This window comes from Gymnoscopelus braueri, assembly GCF_963280865.1.
Source record: "Gymnoscopelus braueri genome assembly, chromosome: 14".
NCBI classification, from domain to species: domain Eukaryota; kingdom Metazoa; phylum Chordata; class Actinopteri; order Myctophiformes; family Myctophidae; genus Gymnoscopelus; species Gymnoscopelus braueri.
The window spans coordinates 49,671,732-49,691,471 of NC_137619.1; the positions used below are offsets into that span (position 1 = coordinate 49,671,732).

At 41.2% G+C, this 19,740-nt stretch overlaps 6 protein-coding genes across 6 annotated transcripts in view; 3 read left to right on the forward strand and 3 right to left on the reverse strand.

Moving 5' to 3' along the window:
• The window catches only part of LOC308100275 (histone H1-like), a gene marked incomplete at both ends in the record, with an annotated part of 201,694 nt that overhangs the window by 167,124 nt on the left and 14,830 nt on the right, over window positions 1-19,740 (reverse strand). The window lies entirely within an intron of this gene.
• LOC308100272 (C-C chemokine receptor type 8-like) lies at window positions 733-7,761 on the forward strand. The gene is made up of 3 exons (XM_080449260.1): window positions 733-843; window positions 2,845-2,910; window positions 6,113-7,761. Exons 1-3 carry the CDS (start codon window positions 800-802, stop codon window positions 7,248-7,250), a joined length of 1,248 nt encoding a protein of 415 aa, XP_080305386.1. The 5' UTR covers window positions 733-799; the 3' UTR covers window positions 7,251-7,761.
• Window positions 12,641-13,051, reverse strand: LOC308100282 (histone H3.2; the record flags this gene model as incomplete). The annotated part of the gene is made up of 1 exon (XM_080449277.1): window positions 12,641-13,051. One exon carries the CDS (start codon window positions 13,049-13,051, stop codon window positions 12,641-12,643), a length of 411 nt encoding a protein of 136 aa, XP_080305403.1.
• LOC308100286 (histone H2A-like) lies at window positions 13,362-13,745 on the forward strand (the record flags this gene model as incomplete). The annotated part of the gene is made up of 1 exon (XM_080449281.1): window positions 13,362-13,745. One exon carries the CDS (start codon window positions 13,362-13,364, stop codon window positions 13,743-13,745), a length of 384 nt encoding a protein of 127 aa, XP_080305407.1.
• Window positions 14,890-15,279, reverse strand: LOC308100284 (histone H2B-like; the record flags this gene model as incomplete). The annotated part of the gene is made up of 1 exon (XM_080449279.1): window positions 14,890-15,279. The coding sequence occupies one exon, from the start codon at window positions 15,277-15,279 to the stop codon at window positions 14,890-14,892; it is 390 nt and encodes a 129-aa protein (XP_080305405.1).
• LOC308100289 (histone H2A-like) lies at window positions 18,490-18,873 on the forward strand (the record flags this gene model as incomplete). The annotated part of the gene is made up of 1 exon (XM_080449284.1): window positions 18,490-18,873. The coding sequence occupies one exon, from the start codon at window positions 18,490-18,492 to the stop codon at window positions 18,871-18,873; it is 384 nt and encodes a 127-aa protein (XP_080305410.1).

The following is a 19,740-nucleotide window of genomic DNA, read 5'->3' on the forward strand; positions in this document are numbered from 1 at the left end:
GTTTTAATGTTGTTTGTAGCGCTCCTTTAGCAGCCCTGTTTCAACATTTCGGCGTTTTTCACCGTTTTTTTTTTGTTCACGCCGTTTGGTGCTCACCTCAAGGTTGGTGCCCTGTGCTTCAGCACCTCAAGCCCGTTGGATAAGCCACCACTGCGCACACACACACACACAGCACAGATCCATTGTCACTCACAGCCTGTAGTGTTAAGACTACGAGGCATAGCGGATGCACATTGGACAGGAGAAATCCGGACAGTCGTCTGTTTGGAATGCTGGAATGCTTCGTGGAATAGACAGGCAGGACATTGAAAACATGCAGTGGAAACTCTTCTGAATACCAGGACAACAATGATGCAAAGTCTTTGCGTGGTTTCACAGAAAGTTGGGCATGAATCCATAGCCGCGGGAAGACCTTTTAGGTTAGGGGTGCGGTATGCGCACCTCATGCACGCGCGCGTGCATGAGGACCCCCCCCCGCGAAAACTTTACGTGGTTCTGGGCGGATTGGGTTAGTTTTTTCCCCAGTTTTTGGTTCCTTTATTTCGGTTTTAGGGTTAGGATTAGGGTTAGGTTAGAGTTATGTTATTTAATTCTTATTTTTGCCTGATTTTACCAATTTATTATCAAAAACTTTTTTTTTTTTTGATGGGCTGGGCAGAGGGGGGGGCGGCCGCACCCCCAGCACCCCTACTTCCCTACTGCATGAATCCTTTTTATTTTCTTGGATATGCCATATAGAAGATCTGTTTATTATCATTATTTCTTTTTTTACCTGGTATCTGGAAACAGGCAATCAATAATGGACAACGTCACCATAAGACATTTTATCAACAGCACTGTCAGGTGAGCCTTATTACATAAGACTTAAGAACCACATTGGATTGGACACAGCATCGGAAATAAGTGTTTCATTACACATGTCCTGCATGGGTTGAAGTTAGCCTATATTGTGTTGGAACCTGTAAGCTATTTGTTCTACCAAAATAAAATAAAATAAAATAAAATTACATCAATAATTATAAGGACAGCCTGAGAGTAGTATTTTTGTTACATTTAGCTACATTCCGCCCGTTCTTATTGTTTTTATTTTTTTACTTCATTCAATGCACGTTCTGTTCTCTCCGACTCTTAAGCCAGAGAGGCTGACACAGACTGGTATTTCCTTTGGCTCTGTCACAACAACACTACAAAAGTGTAAAACGTTAATACATACAAACAATTAGCTCCATAAAGAACCTCTCACTCCGCTATACAGCCCTCGGAGCTGTATAGCGGAGTGAGAGGTTCTTTATGGAGCTAACAAACAATATGCAAGTATAATCAATGTATCAGCCATGTAGGCTTTTTAATTAATTAATTCTTATTTTTTCCTTCAATTTCCTCAAAATATTGAGTCAGATTGACAGGTGTCGCGATGTCAGACACACACACACACACACACACACACACACACACACACACACACACACACACACACACACACACACACACACACACACACACACACACACCCTCACCTCTGTAATTCATTGTCTCCGCCAGGCCGAAAGGCATGGCGAGAGAGTATGTTTTGCCCCCTGTCCGTCCGTCCGTGTGTGTGTGTGTCCGTCCGTCCGTCATTCTGTCTGTGGACAGCTAATCTCCGGCACCGTTGGCTTGCTCGCAGTGAAACTGTGCACACACACTCCCTGGATGCCACAGCAGAACCTCTGCCCCAATTTTTTCCCATGGGCCTTTTATAGCGCCACCAGGAGGCCGATTTATGCAAAACATATTTTTTGACAGTACTCCTACAGATTTTGTCCAAAAATCCCGTAAATCGGTACACAGTATCTCTATAGTCATTAAACGAAACGAGTTTTTCAGATTTTTCATATACCATCCTGATTGGCTAGAAATGGCTTTCAAAGTTTGCAGGAGTGCTCCGTTTTGAACAAAATGCCTCAAATCATGAACACAGCATGCAATTTCCTTGAAATTGTGCATGCATATTCCCACTATGCCGAGGAAGAAATGCCACTTGAAAATGTTCAAATCAGCCTCATGGTGGCGCTATAACAGGCCCATTGGTGTTTTTACCTATAACTGCACCGATCTGTGTAAAACTTTGTAAGCGCACTCCCTAGAGGTCAAGGAAAAACCCGTGCCCTGCATTTTTCACATCTGCCTTTTAGAGCGCCACCAGGAGGCCGACTTATGTAAAACACATTTTTGTATATTACTCCTTCCGATTTGATCCAAATTTCACGCAAATCGGTACACATGATCTCTATAGTCATGTGATCAAGACGGCTGTGTTTGATTTTTCACATTCCATCCTGATTGGCTAAGATTGACATCTAAAGTTTGCAGTAGTGGCTTGTTTTGAACAAAATGCCTCAAATCATGAATGCAGTGTCTGATTGCCGTGCAAGGCCTAAGAAGAAATGGCACCCTTTTCACATTGGCCTATTATAGCGCCACCAGGAGGCCACAATAACCTACCTGACCTGGCGGAGACCTGTGCTCCGAGGAGCACTTTTTCTAGTTCATTCTCTTTTGGACTGCTTAAATATGTTTAAACATGTAGGCATTTCAAGTCAATATAGGCACATTAATACATTAATAAATGAAAATCAATGAATAATATATCGGTCTATTTCTGCACAATTGTTATAGTTTATTTGAATTGAGAGAGAGAGAGAGAGAGAGAGAGAGAGAGAGAGAGAGAGAGAGAGAGAATTTAGAGCTTTAACTTTCTTACAATTTTTGTTTTCGTTTTTAATCAAGGAATATCACTTACAGCACATTTCAGGCATCATTTGTCTTCTGAAAGTACTCATGTGAATTTTGAATATCTTCCAGATGGACGACTGCAGCCACAACCATCCCTGCTGTCAGTGATATTTCATCACACATTGACACACATGGGTAAGAGTATGTACTGTATGTCTTTAACATGATTTTTACTGTACTTGTAAAGCTATGACAGTGACATCTTTATTAGTAGGGCAGTTTCGAGGCTCCGTGAGCACCCCAAAAACACATCTCTTAAACCTGTTTTTTTAGGACCCTAAAGGTGTATAGTTATGATTTCTGCTTGTTGCCCATGTCAACTAATGTCCCATGGGGTTTATTTTTAACCCTTTCTGACACCTACCCCCAACCCAAACCATAACATGAAGATAACAGAGAATACCATAACTCTTGAAGTAAACAACATACAGCGACAAATGAACACATTTTTCTATATCATTTTGACCAAAGGAATTCATTCAAGTGGTTATTATAAAGATTCAAGCACATCTTGACTCTATTTCAGGACATAAACAGCCAAAAACAAGCAGAAAACGTTCAAATCACAATTATCACATCTATATTTGTCTTTGTACTAAACTTTTAAGGTGTATTCTTTTTTACCATATGTTTTTTAGGACCTTTATGGTGTCTAGTTAAGATTTATTCTTGTTGCCCTGGTCAAATAATGGCCCATGGGGTTCATTTTAACCCTTTCTGACACCTATTCCCAATCAAACCATAAAATTGAGATAACAGAAAATACCATAACTCTTGAAGTAAACAACATACAGCGACAAATGAACACATTTTTTTACATCATTTTGACCCAAGGAATTCATTGAAGTGGTTATTATAAAGATTCAAGCACATCTTGACTATTTCAGGACATAAACAGCCAAAAACAAGCAGAAAACTTTCAAATCACATCTATATTTCTCTTTGTACTACATTTTTAAGGTGTATTCTTTTTTACCATATGTCTTTTCGGACCCTAAAGGTGTCTAGTTAAGTTTTAATCTTGTTGCCCTGGTCAAATAAGGTCCCATGGAGTTTATTTTAACCCTTTGTTACACCTATTCCCAACCCGAACCATACAATGGAGACAATAGAAAATACCATAACTCTTGAAGTAAACATACATAGACAAATGAACACATTTCTATATATAATTTTGACCCAAGGAATTCATTAAAGTGGTTATTATTAAGATTCAAGCAGGTCTTGACTCTATTTCAGGACAGAAACTGCAAAAAACTAACAGAAAATGTTCAAATCACATCTATATTAATCCTTGTATTAAATACTTAAGGTGTATTCTACTTTACCCCATGTTTTTAGGACCCTTATGGTGTCTAGTTAAGATTTCTTCTTGTTGCCCAGGTCAACTAATGTCCCATGGGGTTCATTTGGTGACCATTTTAAATCGATGTCCACAGGAGTGGCGTTTTCATATCTGAACCAGACCTATGTAGTGTCTGCATCTAAAAGATGTTCTTCTTGAAGCAATGTGTCATATGGGAGTCGTCGTAATTGACTGGTTTGTTCAAATGCTTGTCTGTCTTCTTCATCTTCATTGTCTTGAACAGTTTCAGCAGTTGATTGGTGTGTTTGATCTATGTCAGTTTTCTCTAGTGCTACATAATGTATTTGATCAAGGCGGCCAATTGTTACAGTATTAAGACTTCGGCCTTGTTGTGGGATCAATTCAACTCTATAGTCCTCTTCTGTGTTACTGTTGTAGATGAGTATGCTTTCTTAGCTTTGGCCTTCTGCGCCTTTGCTTGACCAATGTTAGGTGTTCTCAAGAGGGACACACACACGCACGGACGGGTGATTTGTACTGGAAGGTACTGTTCCAATCAAGACTGATTGATCCTGTCTTACCTCGCTTCAAAAACGTAAACGGCTTTTTGAAGTGACACACCTTTTTATAGGATTGTATTTCGTCATGCGTCCCTCTAGCCAATCAGAGACATTGATGTCAACATATTGACACGTATTAAGACTTCGGCTTTGTTGTGGGATCATTTCAACTCTAGTCCTCTTCTGTGTTACAATTGTAGATGAGTATGCTTTCTTAGCTTTGGCCTTCTGCGCCTTTGCTTGACCAATGTTAGGTGTTCTCAGAGGGAAACACACACGCACAGACGGGTGATTTGGACTTACTGAAGGTACTGTTCCAATCAAGTCTGATTGATCCTGTTTTACCTCACTTCAAAAAGTAGGGGCTTTTTGAAGTGACACCTATTTATAGAATTTTATTTCGTCACGCGTCCCTCTAGCCAATCAGAGGCATTGGTGTCAACAAATTGACACGTGTCACGTGGAGCTTGCCCAATGTTAGCTTGGCTAACAATGTTTGCTCACACACGGCGGGACAAAGCGAAAACATATTCTCCACCTTCGGCGGAGACAAAAATGTGTTCATTTGTTGCTGTATGTTGTTTACTTCAAGAGTTATGGTATTCTCTGTTATCTCCAGGTTATGGTTTGGGTTGGGGGTAGGTGTCAGAAAGGGTTAAAATAAACCCCATGGGACATTATTTGACCTGGGCAACAAGAATGAATCTTAACTAGACACCATAAACGTCCTAAAAAACATATGGTAAAAAAGAATACACGGTAAACGTTTAGTACAAAGAGAAATATAGACGTGATCATTATGATTTCAACATTTTCTGCTAGTTTTTGGCTGTTTCTGCCCTGAAATAGAGTCAATATGTGTTTGAATCTTAATAAAAAACACTTTAATGAATTCCTTGGGTCAAAATGATATAGAAAAATGTGTTCATTTGTTGCTGTATGTTGTTTACGTCAAGAGTTATGGTATTCTCTGTTATCTCCATGTTATGGTTTGGGTTGGGGGTAGGTGTCAGAAAGGGTTAAAAATAAACCCCATGGGACATTAGTTGACATGGGCAACAAGCAGAAATCATAACTAGACACCTTTAGGGTCCTAAAAAAACAGGTTTAAGAGATGTGTTTTTGGGGTGCTCACGGAGCCTCGAAACTGCCCTACTATATGGGTTTGCTCTGCAACATTCATTATTTATAATTTATGGGGTGTAAGGAGAATTTTGCAGATAGAAACTTATGTCACAATCCTTCACATTTCCTACACAGCTAATAGTATACTGTCTTAGGCTAGCCTGATTATCAGACTGAAGCATGAAGCTTCAGTCCACTCAGAGAGTGGGCGGGGTCTATGGTCTGTAGCCCGGCTAGTCTTAGGCTACAGTAAATTGGTTTCTTTCAGAAACAGACCTAATATAGGCCTACTGAAGTCTTTCATTATAAAAGTGCATCTAATCCCTACTCTTTTTTAATCCTTTAGTGGAGACATCTCTGTAGACCCCACTGACTACTATGACTACTATGAAGATTACCCTGATGAAGACTTTGGGAGATGTGAATATGGACGTCATGGTTCATACATTCTCCCAGTGCTCTATTCTCTGTTCTTCACTGTGGGTCTTCCAGGGATTGTGCTGGTCCTCTGGGTCATCATATTTAGGGAGAAGCTCCGCACCATGACCGATGTGTGCCTCCTCAACCTGGCCCTTGCTGACCTTCTCCTAGTATGCTCCCTTCCCTTCCTAGCCCACCAAGCCCGGGACCAGTGGCTGTTTGGGGATGCTATGTGCAAGGTGGTCCTAGGTGCTTACCACATTGGCTTTTACTGTGGGATCTTTTTCATCACCCTGATGAGCGTTGATCGCTACCTGGCTATAGTGCACGTGGTTTACGCTCTGAGAACACGAACACGCTCCGTTGGAATGGCTGTAGCTGCTGTTATATGGGTTGCTGGAGTCCTCGCCTCTTTTCCAGATGTAGGTTTTCTTCGGGTACAAGAGGCCCCAAGGTCAAGTAATGAAACAGTTTTGTTCTGTGCTCCCTTATACACCGGACATCATGAGAATGGCACCGTGACACACGACAGGCACTTCTGGAGCATCTTCGGCCTTTTCAAAATGAATATTCTTGGCTTACTGATTCCGATGGCCATCATGGGTTTCTGCTATGCACGCATCGTTAGGAGGCTCCTGTCCAGTCAATCATCCACGGAACAGGCCATCCTCTCCAGCCAATCATCAACGGAACAGGCGATCCCCTCGAACCAATCATCCACAGAACAGGCCATTCGCATGGTTGGCATTGTTGTAGTCATGTTTTTCTGCTGCTGGGTGCCATATAACATCGCTTCATTTTTCAAAGCATTGGAATTGCTTCATTTCTATACAGAATGTGAGAGCAGCAAGGCGATTAGATTGGCTTTACAAATCACAGAGGCCGTCGCTTACTCTCACAGCTGTCTCAACCCCATCCTGTATGTTTTTGTGGAGAAGAAGTTCAGGAGGCACCTCCAGAAGCTGATGTGTCAGGTTATGAAGACCCTCATCTCTCAGGACAGAGTCACAGGGTCTGTTTGTTCACAAACCAACAGTTTGAATGAAACGTTCACTGTTGTGTGAAGTGACAGTTGTGGAATTATTTGGGGGATGATAGTAAGCATTGCTATTATAGAGTGTTTGTTCAGTAACAGGGGTCTCCCAATTCTCTAGCATTTTAGTAAACAGAAAACACATTTTCAGTGCAGGATACCAATTTGATTCAATCAGGAGATATAATTCATACAAGATAAACAAGTCAAATTGGAAGTGATGGGGCAGGAAAACAATTGGAACTGTAACGCAATAAAACTGAATCTTATGCATGATTTTTGTGGGGTTCTCTCTCCTGATTGGATGAAACTGATGGATGGAACAGCGCAGATACTTTACCCCCCCCCCCATCTCTCTCTCTCTCTCTCTGAGTACTATATGCAAAGTGCAATAATATGGTATAGTACCATTTTTACAATGCCTTTCTAGAGTCAGATGGAGTCTGCCTGTGTGTTGAACATTAAGGACACTGCAACAAGCCCAAGGACACTGGCACAGGTCACTTTACAACTTTTACATTCACACAGTTAATAACAGATGTTTATAACAGATGTTTATAAGATATACGAGTAACAACCTTGCACACAATACATTCAAGCACCTTAACCATTTAAACTCAAAACTTGGATAACATATTTTCAAGGTCTATATACTAGGCACCCTCCGTGATGCACTACATAGCTTCGATGATCTATATAATAATAATAATAATAATAATACAATATATATATTTTCATTGTATTATTATTATTCTTTATTATTATTATAACTATTACTTATGGTGCTACAATGAACCATAACAAAATGGATTTTTACCTGTACACAAGATATAACAATAAATAAATCCTTGAACTTTGAGTATTAAGCGGGAGGTGGCTTATTGTCGGTATCAGCCGAGTAACACGCGGGAGTCTGTCCCCGTTACAATGCGCTAGACCCCTGGGAGATGGATTGCTGAGGTGGAGCGCCACATACTCAGCTCCCAGTACTTACCGCATGTCTTAACCGCACCCAAGCCGTGCTACTCATGCGCTGAGTTGGTGTCCGGGATCGAACCCATGACCTTGTGGTCTGACTCTTAAGGCGAGAGCTCTACCGACTGAGCTACCCGGACAATAACATGGCATGGCATAAAATAGTATAGTACAGTATAGGGCATAGTACAGTATATTCTGGCTTCTGTCTCCCAAACTATATGGAATGAACTCCCCATTGCAATTAGAACTGCAGACTCACTACCAATCTTCTGCCGTAATCTGAAGACTCACCTCTTCAGACTCCACCTCAGCCCGTAGCACTTGCCCTAGCCTTGAGCACTAGGCTTAGTAAAAAAAAAATATCCATGAATTCAAGTTTCCATGAGGTGACTAATCGATAGAAAAAAGTATTTTTTTTGGTGTGAACTATCCCTTTAATGGGTTAACACCAGGCAACCAGGTTTATGGCCAATAGACACTGGCTGTCTGCTAGAGAGGCACTTGTGCGCACACACACACACACACACACGCGCACGCACGCACGCGCACGCACGCACGCACGCACGCACGCACGCACGCACGCACACACACACACACACACACGCACACACGCACACACGCACACACACACACACACACACACAGTGTGTGGGACTGTCACTGGCCAGCTTCCAACAGAATTCTAAAGAGTCAAGCTTTTGGCTGTAAAAGGAAACCATCAACTAGTTATTTTGGAATATATTATTCAATTTAGCCCACGGGGAAGTCGTTGAGCACGCTGCTCCACTAAGTGACTCAGTGCAGTCTTGTGATGTTAGGTAGAGTAGCCAAAAACTACTTCTCAAGTAAATGTTTTGTTAATAACTTGAATAGAAGCAGTAGCCTATTATGGTCTATTATGATCTAACATTCATATTATTTTATATTTGATCATCTCCTACTTTGTTTTCAGTATTATACAACTTGTCCCTCTATTAATGCTTTTTAATAAACTTTTTTACGTTAGTGATTTCATTTTTAAAATAATGTCTTGTCTGTGTTTACATACATGTTGGAGAATGGTATTTTGTTCCCATATACACTTGAGTGTGTCTATGGACATCACAATAGCAGCCACGGCCTCAAGGTCTGGAACAGCCTGTGTGACAGCTTTTAACACCAGGCAACCGGGTTCATGAACACAGCCTGTCTGTCTGACAGACAGATCTGCGTCTGCAACGCGTCACAATGTGATGTGTTGTGAGCTTGTAGATTGGCTGTTTTCAAATAGCCGATACAGTATACAGTATATATGGTTGAAGTGGTTAAACTCATTTTGATGCTATATGACATAATTTCACTGGGGACCCCCTGGAACCTCCTCAAGGACCCCTGTGGGGTCCCCGGACCCCACTTTGAGAGCCAATGATTTACGTTACTACTTTATGTTATGTCGAAGAGCACAGCATGTCCTTTCAGAGGTCCATACTGACTTTGATAAAAGTGAGTGAAGGGCCACACATTGGACAACTGAATTGAAACTTGAAATACATAGAGCTGAATCTGTTCAAACTGACATGACTGGTTGATTTACAATAGGCTATTTGCCAGGCCAGAAACTCTGATCCTTGCTACACAACATGACCTTTCTTTTGTAGACCCTCTGGTGTACTCCAGGGTTACAAGGAAAAGATTACTTACATAAAACATTTCACTTCAATGCAGTATCAACTTTTAAATAAACCTACTGATTGATTTTTTTTTTCTTAACCTGGGGAGCTTATTTCCCTTGATGTCCGGCTTTGACCTGCTTGTATTTGCCTTTCTTGATCTATATTCTGCCAGGAAAGTCTGCCTTCCCAAACATAAAAATAAACAAACCTTTGCACACAGATCCAGTCCTAGACAACACTACACCAAATCTGCTAGCATTCGAGCAAAAGGTTATGGATGGTCTGTGATTCTTATCATGGTGCTGGTAGGAAGTGTGCTCTATTGCTGATAAAGTTGACCCTGGAGGTAACTCTACTTCAACTCAACATATACCTCACAGTTTGCGTCATGAATAAACAACACAAGAGACAGATTCCAACAGCACACCCGTATCACAAGTGTCCTTTAGGACAGTGGTTCACAAACTTTTTCATGTCAAGGACCCCCAAATTGACACTTATTAGCCCGCGGACCCCCATTTCAAAAGATATGCCAGGGAACCCCATAAGAGAAGATTTTTTACGGCTCTAGCAGTGATTCTCAACCATTTTAATTTCAAGGACCCCCAGTTTGACATGCATTAGGGCTACAGACCCCCATTTAATGGCATTGCTATCACTTGGACCGCAATTTATATTGTAAAATCTATGTCAATTTAACTCTGAGAGTGTACAAATGGAACCAAATGGACCCTAACGGGTCCATTTGGTTCCATTTGTACACTCTCAGAGTTACAGACCCATAAGGGTCCATTTGGTGCCTAATCTATCATTTAGCTGGGGACCCCCTGGAACTCCCTCAAGGACCCCTGGGGGTCCCCGGACCCCACTTTGAGAAACAATGCTTTAGGAGTGGTTGGTTTGCTTGTGCTTGGTACTTGTTCGCTGTCTGTCTGTCTGTCTGTCTGTCTGTCTGTCTCTTCTCTCTATCTCTCTGTCTGTCTGTCTGTCTGTCTGTCTTGTTCGCCTGTCTGTCTGTCTGTCTCAAATACAGGTGGAATGCAGGCAGGTGTGTGTACAGTGTCATTGGGCTGATTGGTTTCAGGTCCAGACATGAAGCAGTGACCTTGCGTCATAAGGCCTTCCACACGGCAGAAAGTCAGTAGTTCAGTGTGTGTGCGGTCTCTTCCTTTGAGCTGTGTTTATTTGTTCTAGATTGTCTTTAGATATTCCACAACATGTGCTCTGCTCTGACCCCCTGGTATGTTGGCCTATGGTTGTCTACAAATATTTACTCAGAAAAGTCTGTTTGCATTGTTTATTTGATATATCTTAAAAACAAGTAAACTGACTTTTCTGTACATACAGTACATTTTCTCAGTGCAATTTACCATTACACAGTCCATAATGCACTAATATCATGTAAAGTAAATCGGAAATCGATCAAATGGAAATCAATCTGTCCAAATTTATGGACCGCTGATGGTCCTTTCACCTGTGTGGGACATAATAACTAAATGTTAATAGCATTGGGTTTTAATACAATTAAATTTTTAGGTTATGTCTACATGATTCGTCTGCTATTGTAGTGGAGCTGCCATAATAGCTCATACTAAATAACATTGTCAGTATAAGCAATATTATGTTATGCAAACTTAAAAGGGAGCAGAAATAATACACAATTCTGTTTGAGTGACAAAGTGACCTAAACATGTGTCCCTACTCCCTGTACGCTGTACGGCTGTGAGTTTCAGACAACTCAATCAAGAGCACAGATCTTCAAATCACATGCAATAAATAGAACAAGACAAGACTTGTACTTGTAACAGAGTATTTCAGTATAGTTATAGGCCTACTTATAAGTAAGAAATGTGAATACTTTTTCCACCACTTTGATGGTGAAAGCAAGTTTATACTTTCAAAATCATTCAAAAATAGCATAAATAGCCGATCTACACGTTGTGAGCTTGTAGGGTCTGCTATTTTCGCTTTATTTAATTTTATGTTATACATTTCTAATCCCACGATTGTGTAAAATAATTGTTATTATCTCACGTAATTGTGCTCCGACTAGAGTTGGGTAGAAGGTGTTGAATAATAAACAACATTATGGGAATTAGATGATAATATATCTAATAGTAAGTCTTTACACAATGATTTGAATGATGTGCAAGCAGGCTGCGACCTCTAGTGGTAGAGTAGTGAAAAACATTTTATTTTCAGTCTGAAAATAAATAGCAGTATTATATTAAATACGTATGTCATGCAGGAATGATAGTTGTCAGGGAGTAACATAAACGTGATTATAACATATTATATTAGTGAGTTTTCTCTAGGCTCTATGGTATGCCACACACCTTAACATTTGGTATCTTCTATTTAACTGCCATGGCCTCTTTTTTTTCTCTTCTCCATGCACCTTATGTATATTTTACACTACTCATATTAGGACTATTTTACATGTCCTAGGCTATATCTGAACTTCATGGTGCAGAGTCCCCCTGGTTTATAGCAGTGTTCGTTTTTTGTTACATTGCCAACTCACATGTACATAAACGTTCAGATTTCAAATATAAAGTGCTTACCCCCGAGCCACGGATGTTACGAGGCGACCCGGACCGCGATAAGTACAGGAGATACATGTGCCATTTAACTGTGCATACAGTTTACGCCACATAATAAAATTAATTTAACTTGAGGATTGGCTAATACTAACCTTTCATGTCTAGAACAGGGAATCATTTCTCTTCAAACAATGTATTTGGGGGCTCTTAAAAGAGCCGTTTTGGGGTTGTGACAGTGACTGTTGAGTTTAAGCACGTTCTCCACGGATACGACGGGCCAGCTGAATGTCTTTAGGCATGATGGTCACCCTCTTTGCGTGGATGGCGCACAGGTTGGTGTCCTCAAACAAACCGACCAGATAAGCCTCGGCTGACTCTTGGAGAGCCATGACAGCGGAGCTCTGGAAACGCAGGTCGGTCTTGAAATCCTGGGCGATCTCCCTCACCAGGCGCTGGAAGGGCAGCTTACGGATCAGCAGCTCGGTGGATTTCTGGTAACGACGGATCTCTCTCAGAGCCACTGTACCGGGACGGTAACGGTGAGGCTTCTTCACTCCACCGGTAGCCGGGGCGCTCTTACGCGCTGCCTTGGTGGCGAGCTGCTTCCTGGGGGCTTTGCCACCGGTGGACTTACGAGCGGTCTGTTTGGTTCTTGCCATGGTCCCTTTCTGCAAAACGTAGATAAGAGTTGTACTAGAAAAAGCGCAAACTGCAGCTTTTTATTTCAGCGGCTCTGAGATGCCGTCATCCTCTGATTGGTCTCTGGTCAGGAACCTCCTTCTCTGGGAGGAACCGTTCACGCCACTAGCAGTGATTGGAGGGGAACTCATACACACTCACCCCGCGCTCTCATTCATATTTATGATTGGTGGGGCGCTCACAGACAGTAAGTTGAGGATATAAAAAGCTTCGTGTCACTGTCCTCAAGCATATTTATTCGTATTTTGACGCTAGAATTACAGTTTAATTATGAGTGGACGAGGCAAAACCGGAGGTAAGTCCAGGGCGAAGGCTAAGACCCGTTCATCTCGTGCCGGGCTCCAGTTCCCCGTGGGTCGTGTCCACAGGCTGCTGCGTAAAGGCAACTATGCCCAGCGTGTCGGTGCCGGCGCCCCGGTCTATCTGGCGGCTGTTCTTGAGTATCTGACCGCCGAGATCCTGGAGCTGGCTGGAAACGCTGCTCGTGACAACAAGAAGTCTCGTATCATCCCCCGTCATCTCCAGCTGGCCGTCCGCAACGACGAGGAGCTCAACAGACTGCTGGGTGGAGTGACCATCGCTCAGGGCGGTGTGCTACCCAACATCCAGGCTGTTCTACTCCCCAAGAAGACCGAGAAAGCCGCCAAGAAATAAATCTACTTCATTAGACTGACCAAACCCCACAAAGGCTCTTTTAAGAGCCACACACATTCTATATTAAGAGTTCCTCGTTATTAGTATTAGCCCCTTTTCTCCTGTTAACACTTATTTTCTGCAACAGCAGTTAATAATTGAATTGTATTTGTCATATCAGTATTTCTTTTATAGCGTTTACAATGCATTATCATGCTTATGAGGTCAGATCACTCGCCATATGCATTATGTGTATAACTACATAATGTATAGGCCACTCATTAATACAGTTAAATTGCCCACAATCACCCATTGGCTGGACAGATCTAAACATCACATCATACCCGATGCTTTTTTTTAAAAAAAATGTCTTTTAGGTTGAGTGTTTAAAGGTGTGAATAATGTAAGGTCTATTCTCCCATCGTATGGCAAATAGGCCTAGTTGCTTGATTTTTTTAATTTTGTTTATGTAAGCGTCTTTGGGTTCATGAAAGGCGCTATATAAATTTAAGCTGTCATTAACGTTATCGTACTGTCTCCATGTTTTATCTAAAATCTAAAATTCTCCACTAGATAAAAATAGACTTTTGCTGTCCACTACATTGTTTTAAGTCAAGCCTGGTTACATCAAGGTCTATTTGGAATGAAGGACAATCAGAAGGACAATCAGCAGAAACTACTCCAGTCAAAATCAAGACAATAGAATATGCAAAAGAGGAACCCTCATGGGGGGTGAGGTAGGCTACTCAAATCCTATTATAGTACTGTATGCTAATTTTACTTAATGTCATTTGTGTCAGTAGCCAGTCTAGCCATCATGCAATACAGCAGTTCTTTCTACAACTCAGTGGAGACACTTTCATTATTAGCAGGCAGTGTTGCGAGAGCGAGATGATGTTTTAAAGGCCCAAAAAAACAATTATGAGTACAAAAAACGCTTTTGTGATCAGTTCATACAAATCGGCGGGGTACAGTAAATTTAACTAAATGGCACAAGTAGCTATTGAGCTGATCTCTCGATTGGCCCCTATGTCAGTAAAATATCCACTGCATTGTATAATAAATGCCCCAATTGAAATCTATAAAATAAAAAGGATTACATCTTTCTTGATAATATGGGTGGTCCTTAAAAGGACCTTTGTGTTTTCTTAACAGACTATACAGTTTACTTGGCGCTGGTGTACTTGGTTACAGCCTTGGTGCCCTCAGACACGGCGTGCTTGGCCAGCTCACCGGGGAGCAGTAGGCGGACGGCGGTCTGGATCTCCCTGGACGTAATGGTGCGTTTCTTGTTGTAATTAGCCAGTTTGGAGGCTTCACCGGCGATGCGCTCAAAGATGTCGTTGACAAAAGAGTTCATGATGCCCATGGCCTTGGAAGAGATACCGGTGTCAGGGTGGACCTGCTTCATGACCTTATAGATGTAGATGGCATAGCTCTCCTTCCTGGACTTTCTGCGTTTCTTACCGCCCTTGGTAGCGGTCTTGGTGACGGCTTTCTTGGAGCCCTTCTTGGGCGCTGGCTTAGCGGGCGCTGGCTTAGCGGGTTCAGGCATGGTTCTTTCTCAAAGGATTGTCAGAAAGAAGTGTGTGATAAAGGCGTCGCACCAGTATTTATACCAGGCCAATGCAAATGAAGTGTGTTACTCCCAGCACATGATTGGTGGCACTGCTTATGTGACCCACAGAGGGAGGCGTCTTATAGAGCGTCGCAGTTCCCGCCCACTTCCTGTTTTTTTTGGTGCCGGAAGAAAAAACTCAATGCATTTTTCCATTGACATTTCAAAAATATTTATATCTATTAATTTAAGCCTCGAATCAAGCCATCATGACATGACATGAATCATGACCATAAACGTTTGATTCTGTGATTTTTTTTTGTTGAAAACGGCAAAACAAAGGGTATTTATTAAATATAGTATATCATATAATTAAATATAAAATAAAAAAAAATCACAGAAAAAAACGTTTTATGGTCATGATTCATGTCATGTCATGATGGCTTGATTCGAGGCTTAAATTAATAGATATAAATATTTTTGGAAATGTCAATGGAAAAATGCATTGAGTTTTTTCTTCCGGCACCAAAAAAAAACAGGAAGTGGGCGGGAACTGCGACGCTCTATACTGTCTTTGTTTCGGCATAATGCTTTCCCGCCTGCATCATCCATTTGTCCCGCTAAAATGTCTATTTGCTCTGTTTTTATTTGATTACTTATAGGCATTTTAACACAACACAAGACAAGAGCCATACTGATGTTATGTTTATATAATTGAAAATCCCAATAAATATATTGTTTAAAAAATGTATACTACGGATAAAGTATAATAAACATTTAGGGTAAATCTATATTTTATTTGGAATAAATAGTTCTATTCCACGCTCCAATTTCAATCCAGTTGTAACACACTTTCTATCTATGCATAATAATTGATCCATGTCCCTGACCAGTTGTACCACACAAAGGGTAAGGGTTTTGATTTGACCATGTTCATTATAGCTGGGATGAGTTAGGTCTTTGACTTCAAACACATACTTCTAGAACTCTATGATTTTATAGCATTGAAATAAACAGTCTCATATGGGCTAGCGGTTAGGACTCCTGATTATCACCCAGGCAAACCGTGTTCTACTCTCGGTTAGGGAACTCAATGTATTCCAAACTGAATCAGGGAGTATGACATGGTGCTGGCAAGTGTGTGTGAATTTAAACTGTTATAGTTAAAGCACGGTCAAATAAGTCACTCTGTAGACTAGACAGTATAGAAAATGCTGGACGAATTGACATTGGTTTCCCTATCTTAATCCTGACTATATAAAGCGTCTTATAACAATTAAATTCGTGTTATATTACTTATCCGCCTGGAATGTATTGTGTGTAGCTTGCTGGAAGATGTTCACAAGTTCAGTGTGCAAAGTGAGTTGTACACCCTCAACTTTTACTGTCTTGATAGTCAAGATTATGTGTTATAAAACAATAAGTGGCATGTTACATCATGACCACAACAGTCTACTTTTCCTTGATCCAACCCTGCCCCCACTGAATAGCATACATATAAATGAAAAGACTGTTTTTTAGCCGACTCACCCATTATAACTAACCCTAACGGTCGGGTTGGACTTCTGAGCATATAATATATTGTATGGCATACGCTCAGTGTGACCACTCAAACCGAGAAGCTCCAAGACAATAGTGTATATGTTGGAAAATTGTATTAAGACCGACCCCATGAATCACGGTTTATACATGGCAATGGGCTACTTATGTGCCTAGAGTTGCTCACAATTCAATAATGGAATGAACTCTGAAGAGAAAGTGTGGGCGGCTCTTAAAAGAGCCTTTGGGTTGTTGGTAGAAGTCAGTCAGTCATTTATCCGCCGAAGCCGTACAGAGTGCGTCCCTGTCTCTTCAGAGCATAGACAACATCCATGGCTGTCACAGTCTTTCTCTTGGCGTGCTCGGTGTAGGTGACATCAACTGACCGAAAGGTACACGGATTGTGACGGCGTCACGGATCACGTTCTCCAGGAAAACCTTAAGAACACCACGGGTCTCCTCATAGATCAGACCGGAGATACGCTTCACACCGCCACGGCGAGCCAGGCGGCGAATGGCGGGCTTAGTAATACCCTGGATGTTATCACGAAGCACTTTGCGATGGCGCCTCCTTTTCCAAGACCTTTTCCACCTTTCCTTTTTAATTATACAGTTTACAAAGTATGCATGATTACATAATAAGGTAATCAACATTTCAATACATGGTAATATACATTAATAAATATTTCAATACAAAAATATAGTGGATTTTTTTTCTTCTTTTTTTTTTCTCACAATGTCAGTAAGTGCCATGGCTTCATTTTTTTCCTCTGGAGTCAATTGCCCTTTGTCTTTTTAGTTCAGTTTTGATCTGTTTAAAGACCACATCTCCAGAGATAGACTCCTGGTGTAACACCATGGCACACCGCGTTTTCCATAGCTGGTTGACTACAGTGACCACCACATTCCAATGGAAATCTTGGTCCATGGCTGAATTTTTTTCATGAAATACTCCATACATAACAGCATTATAAGTGACATTTATATTAAAACCAATTTGTGCCATTTCACCCCAAACATATTGTGACCTCTGACAATCTAAAAGCAGGTGTTCAACAGATTCATCATCATCATCATTACAAGTTCCATTAGGGCATTTAACAGTTCCCTCGACCAGACATTTTGCTACTGTTGGGTTATAGATGAATAATATGTAAATGATAAGGCCGAAGCCAAGTCTATTTATCTGTGTTCTGAGGACGTATAGGAAGACAGGCAGCCTGCTCTGCACTGGGCGTTGCCTAAAAAGCTGCAGCCCACCCCCTTTATTCTGTGTTCTACATGACAATGACCTCTTTAACGGTTATTTTGGGCATGGTTATAAAGCGGAGTGGAAGCAATCAGCTATTCCCACTTATCCGGCAGTGTCTACAATGACTTTTAAAGAATACCTTATTATAAATAAAAACATTCACATTATCACAGTCATGAGTAGGTTCACAGTCACAAAAAAAAGACTTCAACATAAATAGTGAAAAATATACATAATAAACAGTAATAGAGAAAAGTCATATCATTTATACTATTTGCTCATGACAAATAAATGTTACAAGTAGGCCTAGAGTAATTAGTAGCTAATATGATGTAGTAAAGACAGACTTCTCAGACAACACAACACAACAGTATATCAATAGTAGTACAATGTAGGAGGATTTATATCTAATAATTATGAGTGGACGAGGCAAGACCGGAGGTAAGTCCAGGGCGAAGGCTAAGACCCGCTCATCTCGTGCCGGGCTCCAGTTCCCCGTGGGTCGTGTCCACAGGCTGCTGCGTAAAGGCAACTATGCCCAGCGCGTCGGTGCCGGCGCCCCGGTTTATCTAGCGGCAGTTCTCGAGTATCTGACCGCTGAGATCCTGGAGCTGGCTGGAAACGCTGCTCGTGACAACAAGAAGTCTCGTATCATCCCCCGTCATCTCCAGCTGGCCGTCCGCAACGACGAGGAGCTCAACAGACTGCTGGGTGGAGTGACCATCGCTCAGGGCGGTGTGCTGCCCAACATCCAGGCTGTTCTGCTCCCCAAGAAGACCGAAAAAGCCGCCAAGAAATAATTCCCCTTCATACGACTGAACAATCCCCACAAAGGCTCTTTTAAGAGCCACCCACTGTTTCTATATTAAGAGTTCTTCCTTAGCCATTTTCTCCCGTTCTTCACACTCATTTTCTGCTATAGCAGTTAATTATTGAATTGTATTCTGTCATATCAGTCTTTCAATTATAGCATTTACAGAGCACTCTCATGCATAATGCGCTTATGAGGTCTGATCACTCGTATTTAGCAAAACTAAACAATAAAGACCCGGAGATCGAGGCTAGATCACTCGCTATATGCGTGTGTATAATAACTACATAATGCCTTTAGCTCCTGTTCACTTATTTTCTGCAACATTAGTCAATAATTTAATTGCATTAACACAATATAGTGTACTGATTCATGCACTCATGCATCATATGCTTATGAGGTCAGCTATATGCCTGTGTAACTACATGTATATTTGAAAGTAATACATATAGGTACATGTATGTATTATAATATATAGGCCTACTCATTGGTAAATAGTTAATTTGCCCACAATCACCCATTGCATGGACAGATCTAAACATCAGATCATACCCGATACTTTGAAATGTTTTAACAGTTTATTTTCGTGTTTGTCTAGTCTCTTTTAGGTGTTGAATGTTTACACATTAGATTATATCCATTTTGGGTGCTTTTTTCACTGTGTACTTTAAAAGTGTATCCATGGGCTTGAAAGTGTTTTTATAAACCTTGCTGATGGGATTTGCACGAGGAGCATTACTGCCTTCTGTCGTTGTTAGGACAACGCCACTAATAGTCATTTATATGCGCTTCATACATGGGGATTGTGGTGTGCAGATTCACATGGCTCAGTTTCCGATTATAACTATTGTCAGGT